The 11,910-nt window shown below is 37.1% G+C and overlaps 1 protein-coding gene across 1 annotated transcript; it reads right to left on the bottom strand.

Annotated features, from left to right (window-relative positions):
• Positions 1 to 8,757: 8,757 nt before the first annotated feature.
• LOC134843728 (zinc transporter ZIP10-like) lies at positions 8,758 to 11,439 on the bottom strand. Its single transcript, XM_063859978.1, has one exon. The coding sequence runs from the start codon at positions 10,688 to 10,690 to the stop codon at positions 8,819 to 8,821; it is 1,872 nt and encodes a 623-aa protein (XP_063716048.1). The 5' UTR covers positions 10,691 to 11,439; the 3' UTR covers positions 8,758 to 8,818.
• Between the last annotated feature and the right edge of the window lie 471 nt (positions 11,440 to 11,910).

Raw genomic sequence — 11,910 nt, 5'->3', positions numbered from 1 at the left:
ATACAAAACAGTCCCAAAAATGGTCCGAAAAAAAGCCCAAAAAACAATCCCATTGATCACAGTGATAATTGTTCCAGAAGCTGATAAGAAAATTTATCTCGGATTAAACACATTTTGATTCCAACTAATCAGATAACAAAAGGTAGTATAGCAGAGAAAATAGAACAACAGAGATTACAGCAGCGGCCACTCATTAAAAGCAATATTGTGCGAAACATAAAAGTTAACGAAAAATAGAAAATTGGACTTTTTTTTTCATCCATGCAAAAATAGACATGTTGTTCAAGTTCGAACCTTTGGAAACACTCAATGGAAACAAAATTTACTAACTATCGATGGAAATAATGCTTCCTAACGAAAGTTCTGGGTTCATGATTTTTGAAGGGTATGCTGATATTAAACACCGAACACTGTCAAACAACTCTCTTTCCTGGCGCTGCGTACAAAGTAGTTGCAATGGCCATTTGCGTACAAAAGAGGACTCCGTTGAGATCGGTAAAGATCACTGCCACTTTCCCGATCAAGTTGACATCGAAAAACGTAAGTTCAGAAAGTTACTAAGATCCAGCAGCAGTATCTGATGTAACAACGCGGTAGACTATTTTCGCAGCCCAACGTGATGTGAACCGAGAAACAGCTGTTCAGTTACCAAGTTATTCTTCTAATCAGCAAACTGTAAATAGAGTTCGACGCGAAAAAAAGACCGAAGATGGCAGAGCCAACATCGCTTACTGGCTTTGAATTGGCTCTACAGAAAACTCATGATGGCGAGCAGTTCCTTGTTCACGATTCTGGTCCCCAACCCTAAAAGGCTAAGTACTAAAAACTCGACAAGAACTTAATTACTATGATTAGGTCATATCAACCCAACGATATCATTGGGTTTTTGAAAGGATGTAGTTATAATAATAAATTATAATCAGAAGTTTCTTTTGTTTTCAGTTTTCAGAGTAAATCCATATTGCCAAGCAATAAAAACTTAACTATTATCCTTGATTTTTCACTTTTTTGTACCCTAGATACACCCGTTATCATATTTACCCAAATTTCAACCTTTTTCGGACAATTGGAAAAATTTTTGTGCCGCCGGGGATTCGATCCTTTGAGCTCTAGAGTTTGAGTCTAACGCTTTAACCACGATACCATGCGGCCTTTGATTTTGATCTGAATTATTGATCAATGTTCGGGTCTTTGATTTTTAATTACGCTCATGTTTGATTTTTTAAAGCGTAGATCAGTTCTGTCGGCGCCAAAAGATCAAGGTAAAAAAATTCAAGTGGTTTTAGACTGTTTTAATGGGACTGTTGTTTAGAACCTTTTGATTTTTCGGACTCTTTTGTATGGGACTGTTTTGTATACGCACCGAACGAAATCGCGTGCGTTTCAATTATTCACACTGGTCGAAAGGTTAATTTTCAAACATAACTGTCCAAAACAAATTGCTGTGGTAAAAGTTTTGTAGCGTTCAGCTCAAAGACGAAGGGGGTCTGAGATTTATCAATGCTGAACATTGAAAAGCTAATTCACCGCCAAATTTTTGAAAAGATATGGCACCTTAGAAACTGCAAACTCGACCAGTAGAGGTTAGTTAAAGTGCGTTGTAGTTGATGCGCCAATTGTTCCGTTTGAGAAATCACTCCAAGTTCAATTGAGGCAGGGTATGTGGTTCTTATCAATGCGCTACTAGACGAGAAACATATCACGTTGTACTAACGTACTATGTATACAAAAATTTGAAATTTCTTGTCGTTTTTGAAGTTTTTCTTCTTCTAGCTGACACCTTAAACTGAGTTGTGTGAAAAATTAAGTAATGAAACTGGATTAAACAAATATCTCATTCAGCTACTAATTTCTCGCTTAAATTTATTGTATGTTTTGGGAGAATTGCAAAAAACCATTCCAATGATTAAGTTTATTTCAAATATTCGTTTTCCTAAATATTCTTAAAATGACCAACACCGAGGCCGTGAATTGTATTTCTGATTCTATATTAATCCGAACTTTTGTAATTGTTGCTTATGTTTTGAGGCACATGAAGCTTTTGTTGCTTATGTTTGATTTACATAATCGGGAACCAGACTTTTTCTCATAAACAACCTTTCAACGTAGTTTATTATTGAAACTTAACAACTTCAAGGTTCCTTCGCTTTTGACCTAGAGGTAACGCCGTTGTCTTTGCAACCTAAGGACCGGACCCTGTTTTTTCTGTATGTGTGCAAATGAAAAAACTTTCCGATAATTTTTTTGCCAAACTGCTGAAGGTTTATCGACTTATCATCTACAACATGGAATTTTTTGTCATAAGCAAGTTCCACAGTAACTGCAAGTGCTTTCCAATGATGTTTCAAGTGTGGTTCATTGTAGTTCCAGGGTTTGATTTTTAAGAGTTTCTTAAAACGAATTTTTTTTGGGCTTATTTGGTGTCTGCTCAAAAACACGGGCTTCATTTTCGTTGCTAATTTGAAGTTCAAATGTCTTGCTTGATATTTTTGCCCAAAATTCCCGCCTAAATAAAAACAAGAACTATGAAAAAGATGAGTGAGATTGCATTTTCTTATTGTTATTGTTTTTTGAGATGCTCTGAAAATTTTTTTCACTTTTTGCAAAACCTTCGCGTTTTCTCAAAACCATTCCACCGATTAGTATGAATTACATGACTGCCTACTCCCCCGTCTGCCTACATGCTTCCCTAAGTTCTTTTTACTCTTCGAAAAAGTCTATGGGAGAATATTCTACCCATATTTTTAATTTTTTTTTTCGTTTTCTCAAATACTACCCTCCCAAATCTGAGACTTTTTAACACAAAGTTATGGCCCTCGAAATTGTCAAGTGTTTGATTTTTTTAATCGTTTTTTAAATTTTTTTGACTTTTCTCGAAAACTGACCTACCAAATCTAAGATTAAGGACAGTTCAATGAAGATAGCAAGTTGTGAAAAACTCTCTTGCATAAGCAAATACTTTTTGATTTTTTCTCTGTTTTCTTAAATCGTTTTGAAACTTCTTAGAAAATGCGCTCCCGTATCTATATATGATTTTGGGTTTAATCTAAAGAACTGGTTGTAGGGAGTTCTATTTCGTATGCGACTACGTCCAATTTTTTTTTCACAAAAAGTCTGGCCCATCGAACATTGAAAGCTTTGATAAATGGATCAATAACGGGTATTTGGAAGGTCTATTGCCTCAGCTGCCACCCACAATTTTTTGTCCTCGGAAAATTCAAAATTTGGTTTTTCGACCATTATTTTCATATTTATTTTGAATTTTCTTAGGTTAAGCGTTGAAACGAGACACCCGGTTTGAGTAATCTTATCTGCGGCCACGACCTACTTTTTTCTAAAAAAATATGGATTTCGGAAAATCATGTTTTTGAATTTCTGAGCGTTTTCTAAGAAATTAGTTTTCTTGAAAAAAAGCTCAAATCTTTAATTTAAAAAAATTGGCGAAAATTTATCCTGCAGAAGCGGCGACTTCTTAATTTTTGTATGAGAAAAGCTATGTCTTTGGGAAAATCTTCTCATTTATTTTAGTAACTAAACAACTAAGATTTTGAACAAAGGCCAACATTTGAATATATTTGTTTTTTCAATGTTGCTTTCATTGTTTGATTTGCTCCTACAAATTGTAATTTTACTTGCCTTGACTTCGAATTTCCTTTGTTTTTTTTGCTTCCCTTAAACAAAACTCTTCATCCCGAATTATTTCAGCCTATTTTTTATTGGCTTGAAAACTTAGCTTTGGTTCAATCAAGGGAAGCACAAGTTGAACACCACTCCACTTTTTTCATGTTGGTTGTATGTTTACCAATCGATTTCTTGAAATTACTTTTTTTTCCTTTAGGAAAATTAGTTCCTAATTCATTTGAAAAATTTTAGTGTTTCGCAGAAGCTTCTTTCGATTTTCAAAAAATTGGTATGAATTGAAAGACCGCTTACTCCCCTGTGTGCCTGTATACTCCCCTAGAGTCTGTTTTTACTTACCTCTCTGTCGAAGCGTTCGAAAAAATATGTGGGGGAATATTTGAATCATATGTTTAATTTTTTTTTTCGTTTTCTCGAAAAATACCCCTTTCAAATCTGAGTTTTTGGTTTCAATGAACAGAATGGTATCGAAAAAAACCCTGCATGAGAGGCTACACCCAATTTGTTTAATACTACAAAGTAATTCGCCCTCGGAATAGTCATATTTTTTAATATTCTCAAAACTACCCTGCCAAATTTGAGGTTTTGGGTTCAATTCAAAGAACGTGTTGCAGGAAATTCATTTGCTTATGCGACTATTCCCAACTTTTTTGCTGACGATAAGAGTTGTGGCCCTCGGAAAAGTCACAATTTTGATTTTCTGACTATTTTTTGACATTTCTCGAGAACCACCTTCCCAAGTCTGAGATTAAACAGATTTGATAAACAAATTGATTTTTCAGCTTCCTATCTGGTTCCAATATTTTCGAAACAGCTGCAGCAAAAGCCGATTGGTTGTCTGATAAAAAAAATCTCGTGGGGTTAAAATAATTGATCTTTTTTATCGCATGTTCTATTAAAGCTTGAAACTGAAGTTTTTAATAGTCTGTGGTTTTTCCAGTAAATAATACGAAAACGAGCGGAATTTTATTGTTGATCGATTTTTAGTAAAAATTGTATCTGATTCGAAGTATGGATTTGGCGTTGTTTTAAAAGTACCAGCACCTATAAGAGTTTCACATGATCACAGTAGGCTAAAAACTTTGAACAAACTGCAATTATTCAATAATAGCAGTTTTTGTGACAAATTTGGACGAAATCTTTTGCCCATCTTCCGTTGTTTCTGTAAAGCAGAGACCAACTTTTTTGCTACAGCGGGACATCGTTTTCAATGATACTGTTATTGGAAATTGGGTTTCCTAAACAGTTTTGAGATTTTTGTCGGATTTTGTCGCACATCGTGAAATATCGTTTTCCATCTTATTTTTGGTAATACTATCACTTTTTCCTTCATGAAACTGTAACGGGTATGGTGCGTATATAATTCGCGTTAACTATCAATAAACATTTAAACTTTTGATCCGCAAACTTTGTTACAACATTCGAAATAAACCCGGGTTTTAATTGTCTTGTTTTTCCGAAAAGCATAAGGTGTCATATTGAAAATTATTATTTTGATCGAAGGGCAGGTTCTAAAGAAAACGGCCAATTTTTGGTCATGGGAATGTAAAACTTTTCTCTTTTCTGATGTTTCAATGTAAATTTGCTCATGAATTTTGTTTATCTCAGCAAAAGAAAGACAAAAATCAATTATAGTGAGACACAACTTGTTTCTTTTGCTACACTTGCGAAAGCAAGTGTCTTGTAATCAGTAACTAGACTTGTCCCTTAACCAACTTTTCATCACTGTTTCAAGCAGGCGACTTCGTATCTATTAAGACACTGGTATCTAAAAATCACTTTTAGGTAACTTATTTTCCCAGGTAACTATTTTCAGATGTGAAATGGGTAAGTGCAAGGCCACTCCAGCTCTTGTTAGCGAATTCAGTTAAGCACGACTGGTGGACGGCGATGATGAGTTTTTGGAATTTCAGCTGGACAAAAAGCGGATTAACGTAACCAATGGGCGATCTCGATTGACTCGAAAATTCGGAAGTGCATAAGTGAGTGAATACATTGACGTTAAGAAAACCAGATGAACCGTTGATGCAAAACTGTTGTTTCTGATTTTAATTAACTCAATTTTCTGTCAGTTGAATGTCTAAGGTTGAAAGTTGGAGCTCTCAATCGACAGCCGGCTATGCATGCAGCGCTTTTCAACCATTGTGATACTCAAACTGGTACACGGAATGCTGTTGCAATGCACGTATTGAGTCTTGTTCTGAAAAAGCAGACGTTTCAGTCTAGCGAATTTGTGATTCGAAAAAGACTTAGCTACAACCAGAAGATGTTCCCCGATTCATCATTTACGGCTTTGAACTGTGGAAAAACGAAAGCTAATTTTTTTTTAGCTGTTCATGCACTAGCTGCGTACGCGCGAGAGCAGCTGCAAAACTTATACTGTGGTAAACTGTTTGGGTTGCACCTCGACGAAACCACTTGTAACAGAAAGTGTCGTTTGTGGAGTTCTGGATTGTTTTTTTTGCGGAATGTAAGCGTAACTGCTGTTACTTGATGACAATTGAAATTGGCCTGTCTTTGAATATCGAGTTGTCTATGTATTTACTTCTATGGTGTTCTGCCGTGCTTGACGCCATCACTGCTTACAAATTCAGTTGCGACGACCAATCTACCATTTTGCGCACTTCTTACCTCGCAGGAAATTCAGACGCGTTCTGAGAACTACAAACGCTAATTGATTCTGTAATGATAGTTTGTGGACAAAACATGATTGTAGAGTCTGGGTTCTCTCCAATGAATGTTACGGAAACGGAGTACATGAGCGCTTCAGCTTCTGAGGTATATGGCGCTCTGCGAATAATCCAAGAATTTTGGTACCGAATTTTGGTAAAGTTATGTTATACCAGCTGAGCTGCACCAACTTATCAAAATGTCCGCAGCGTACAAGGATTTAACCAAATTGAAAACTGTAGCGAATACAGGAAAAAGGGCGTATGCAGACGATCTCAGCAAGTTGCAAGTTTTCAAACGCAGAACTCCAGGAGCTGTGTAAAGAGACATATCCTCCACTTATGATGAGTTGAAAAGAGCTACAGAGCTGGTCGAGGAATTGGAAAAAAAGAACCCCAAGCTTGAAGCTGTACGTGACCCGGTAGCTGTTTCGTTTGTGGAACAATTGTGAAATTTAAAGTTTTTGCAATCATTTGTTTTTTGAACAGCTTTAGCGGTGTTTTAAAGTGTCTTCTTGTTGAAAAAAATTGTTTGGAATCTTTTTGGTATCTTTTCTCGCGAAAAGAGAGAGGTATCTATTTTATGCTCAGTAAAGGGGCCACCCTGCACTGTTTTATCATTGAATCCTTACAACTTTCAGATTCCTTTGCACTTGGCCTACACGTAACGTCGTTGTTTTTGCAACCTAAGGCCTGAGTGTAATCCCTGCCGGATTTTTTTTCCAACATGAATGCAATTGAAAACTTTTTCCGGCTAACTTTTTTGTTTTTCTGCTGAAGTTATGTCGGCTTAGTTGCCACATCATGAATTTTTTAAATCATGGATTTTTACAATTTGCAAAAGAGGTATATTGTAGTTTCAGGGGAACTTGAAATCATAAAAAGTTTTTATTTAATCATTTTTTGATGTCTGCACAAAGTTTTCGGTTTTGTTTCCGCTTCGTAAGCTTTGTTCCATTTCTAATTTAAACTTCAAATCTATTGCTTGGCATGTTTGCTTGGTTTTCTTGACCGATAAAAACACGTATTATGCAGCCGACCGTTAAGCTCGCTCCTGTTCTTCCTTCTTCAGGGGGGAGGATGTTGCAACGCAAATGTAGAGTATAGATGCATGAAAAACAGTATAAGTACATGTTAAAACAAGCACAGTTGGCTGAGTGACCTAAGCTAACGTACCGACTATACCAACTTGCCAGTTGACGTAGGTTCGAGTCTCCCACCTGCCCATGTATTAATATGCTAAAAACGGGGGACATCCTATTTTAACTGTTTTTTTGGTTCTAATTCGGTTCAGCCTTGAATAAGGCTGACCGCCAAAAAGAGCAGTTTGTCTCAAGGACATTATTACCGGTTCTTGCGCCGATTTGTCCCATTTTCGGGGCAGATGATAAAAAGTTATATGATGTTATGATCGATAGAGAATGCCGAATTTTATCTATTGACTGAGTTATTTGTCGAAAAATATTCCTTATTAATTTACGGATTCGGATTCAACTATTTTCGTTTGGAGATCAGAGCGGGAACACGTTCCAAATCATAGATTTTGGATTCAATGTGAAAAAAAATGTTGTAGGAAGCACCCCTGTTTTAATCTTCACTTCGAACAATTTACACGAAAACTTACACATCGGAAAGTCACATTTTGAATTTTTGATTACTTTTGAAATTATTTGACATTTCGCGAAAACTGCCCTCAGAAATCTGAGATTTTGGGTCTAATGCATTGTTGAACCGCGTTGAGGAACAATAAATCTCAATATTGATATCAAATCGCCATTTCGACGCAATTTAATTTCATTCTATCTAAATGATTAATAAAGGAGAGCTGTTCGTCTCCTATAAAACCTGGATATACGCTGGAAACCTCTGGGGCAGAAAACATCATTCTTTCTACTTTGTTTAGGACATTATAACAATCAAGTGTATCAAGTGATTTTTTTTCAGATCGAGCAGTTTTTATTCAAAATCTTTATTAACCCCTCTGTTAATTCAGCGAATGCGTCAACCGGTATAGCAAACTTTTGTTGAAAACAAAATTGACATTCAAAAAGGACTCCAAAACTTTCCAGGTAGTTATATAATCTGGCATGCATAACTTTAAATAATTTTGCTACAACTACTTAAGAGTGAAAAAGGCGAAGTTATTCAAATTGAGTTTGCTGCTATTTTGTGTAATGCAAAATTTTTTGCCCTATTCATTGCATCAGGGAAAATACCATAATTAAAAGAGAGATTTACAAGATAAATAAATTAATAAGCAATTACAAAGCATCGTGACCCAAAATGTTTTCATTGGTTTTTGTATCGCAAATGATGCGAAGCTCAACTTCGCTTCCATGGAATGCTTTTGGATTGGGATATTGCTTTTGGATTAATCAAAAGCATGAATCTTGGGCCTAAATCACTCAATCTGGGTTTTAAAAACACTGCCGAGAAGTGAAAAAAGTCATAGAAAAAAAAAGACATTTTGTTTGACTCAGGTACTGGTTAAACATGATTGAAACTCAGTTTTAATTAAATAAGTTTTCTACAAAATCAGATATGTTGCTTTCATGGAGAGCGATTAGTGTCATGATAGCGAGTCCTGCCAGAATACCAAGCACGTGCATCACTCCTTGAACCACTAAATCTGGGCCACTAGTGTCAATGGCATGGGGAAGCATGTTTATGAATCCAACGTATATGAAACAGCCAGCGGCCGTGCAGAGAACGTAGGCGGACTCCGACGCACTGGATCCAATCAGTGCTCCGGCTCCAACTCCTGCAAGTGCCACGGTGTTGGAAATGAGCGCCATTTTCAGCACTTGGTTCGGTTTCACGCCGTTGCTGACAAGAACGACAAAGTCGCCGACTTCGTGTGGGATCTCGTGCAGCGCTACCGCGATTGAAGTGGCCAGACCGTCAACGAGAGAAGACGAGAAAGCGGAGCCGATTGCAAGACCATCTATGAAATTGTGAAACGCATCACCGATTATGACCATCATGGACCTCGAGGTTCCATGACTATGGCCATGACTATGACCATGATTATGTCCACTACATGAATCGTGCATCGTCAGCTTCGGTCTTTCTTGAACATTATGATCGTGTTGTGGAACTTGCTCGAATGTAAACTTGTCTTTGGTTTGCACCTTTTTGGGTGAGGTTTCATTAGAGTGGCAAAGAATAGGAGCTGCGGAAGAAACAACGCGAGGAGTCTCTTCTGAGATATTTTCGGGCAACAGATGGTTTGACGTAAGTTCAGATTCTTGCGAAGTCATCGATATCTTCCCTAAGTTTCTCCTCAATTCTGTTTCTGTCTCTTGATACTTCTCGCTTTCTTTAGTCTGTTGCGATGTATTGATTGCCTCGAGAGTTTTCTCGATGAAGTATAAGATATAAACTGTAGCAACTACAGCTATCATTCGTTTAGCCAATTGAGAATGACTAGCGTGCTCTTTTTCTTCACTTTCACTGTGCATTGACTCTGGAATTAGGTGCAAAAATGCGTCTCCTGTTAAAGTTCCAATAGCCAATGCTATGAAGAATGTTATGACCCGTTTGTAATTCTTGCCCTCGCTCACTCCATGATGTCTATCGATGTAAAGTTTGAGAAGAAAGGAAACTGAAATACTCAGCGCGCCTATTGCACCTGTGATCATCAGCGCGAAGATGATTCGATGTAGCATCGACATTGATTTAGAGTCGTCGTCCATTACTATTTCGACATCAACTGTATGATGCACACATGCCATTTGGGCTATTTGGTTGAGTATTTCAGGACACATTTGTACCATTTCTGGGTAAGTGATGACTTCCTGTTTGAAGTTATATTTCGCTATAAGAGAACTTGAGTTTAGACATAGTTCATTAGGATGTCGATCCATGTCGAAATGAGTCTGATGTTTGAAGGGTTTCAATTTCGGGTTCTCGGATTTGTCGCCATTGATGAACACATTGGGGTCAATGTGAACTTGAACTTCGTCGGCAGCGATAACTTCCGAATCCATGTCGTCATGATTCCTTCTAGATCTTTCCCCGTGTTCGTAAAAGCGAGTAGTCGATTTCGTTTTCTTGCTGATCACCATCATTTTCCAGTGATGTTCTGTAGTCCTGACTGTTATAGTACCTCGCCCCAGCCCAACAGATTTCATCAAGCGGCTGAAAGCGTCTTGCGTGAAATATGGTTGCGAAATATTTCGTTCCTGTTGGGAGCCGTTTTTCAATTCGCTCTCATCTGTAAATTTATCTCTGAGCAAATCAAGCGCTTCAACCGTTCTTGCAGTAAGATCCAAACACACTTCGCTTAAATTTGCATCATCAGTACCCTGAGAGATCCCCGCAAAGAAAAGGAAAATTGTTACAACAACACAATGTACAGAATAATTTTGGCAAGGTCGCATGTTGGCAAAGTATTTGGTTTATGAACAGAATAATAACGTTTTTGAGGATTGTCAGGCTTAAATTATAGATAATTTATGAATGATGTGTTGATTTGATTCAAAGTTGTAATGAACATCCATCTATTTTAGGCTCGAGTTTTTAGCTATCAGCTCTTTTGAAGAGCGATCTAGAAGCATCTCAAAGACTCACTATCGAGAAAGGGTTGAGTAAACACGTCAAAAGTACTTTAGGACAGCCTATGTTTGCTTTTGGGATCTTTTGTCTTTCTACTTGCAAATAATAAAAGATAAGTGTCTTTATTTTTCAAATATTTATTCTAATTCAACTCCAAAGTGGGGGCTTTGACACTCAAATATTAGCATTCCCGAGGTTTCAGTCGTACACAAAAACTAAGCAAGCGCGATTCGTCGATAAAACAAAGATCGATCGTATCAAAACATACCATTGATGATGATTGCCTGACTTTAAGAGGATTATTTATTGGTGGTCTGACAATCGGTTAGATCTTTGACCTCGAACTGAAGCAATAAAGTTTTCACACGATTGGTGCAGAGAAGTGACGTTGTTTAATCTGGTCAAGATTTGAAGATAATCCTCAAACAGACTTTTCGATAACTGCGATATAGCAACACGTTGAAGGCGTTGCTTTGATAATAACTGGAGCTTCGATTCAAAAAAAAAGTTCTGGAGAAGCGCAAATAAATCGTAAAAAAGTGTGGTTTAAAAAATGAGTTATAAATAATTAGTTGCAAATAGATTGGAACGACAGAATTAATTACAAGGGCGGATCTAAGATTTTCTAGAGGGGAGGGCTTCAAAAAAAAATTCGAAAATTTGGAAATTTGGTAGTCTTTTTAAGGATCAGACAGGCAAAATTGGATATATCAAAATAGTACAAAGAGGGGGCCCTTGGGTGGGCAGGGGGTCGAATCCCTGGGGGGGGGGGGGTTGATGTCCGCTTCGCACCCCTTCTAAATCCGCTGAATAATTGAAAAGAGAAATCTGCCAAACGTGAACAATTTTTGCATGCAAGTTTTGAAATTTAAGGTGACCTTGACAAAGATTTTCTTTTAAAAATGGGCGCTCTGAAGGATTATTTGCTCTTTTTAATTAATTCTGTATGTTTCAACTTTTTGCAATTCTTTATAAACTCAAAAGCTGAATTAAAAGTTAAAACGGAATTGGTTTGTGGCTCTCCAAATGATGAACTCCAGATTAC

This window comes from Symsagittifera roscoffensis, chromosome 1, assembly GCF_963678635.1.
Source record: "Symsagittifera roscoffensis chromosome 1, txSymRosc1.1, whole genome shotgun sequence".
Classification (NCBI taxonomy): Eukaryota; Metazoa; Xenacoelomorpha; order Acoela; family Convolutidae; genus Symsagittifera; species Symsagittifera roscoffensis.
This window is presented reverse-complemented; position numbering and strand designations above follow the sequence as displayed.

Bases quoted from the DNA above. Each gene is read 5' to 3' on its own strand.
- LOC134843728 (XM_063859978.1), bottom strand. From the start codon at position 10,690: ATGCGACCTTGCCAAAATTATTCTGTACATTGTGTTGTTGTAACAATT.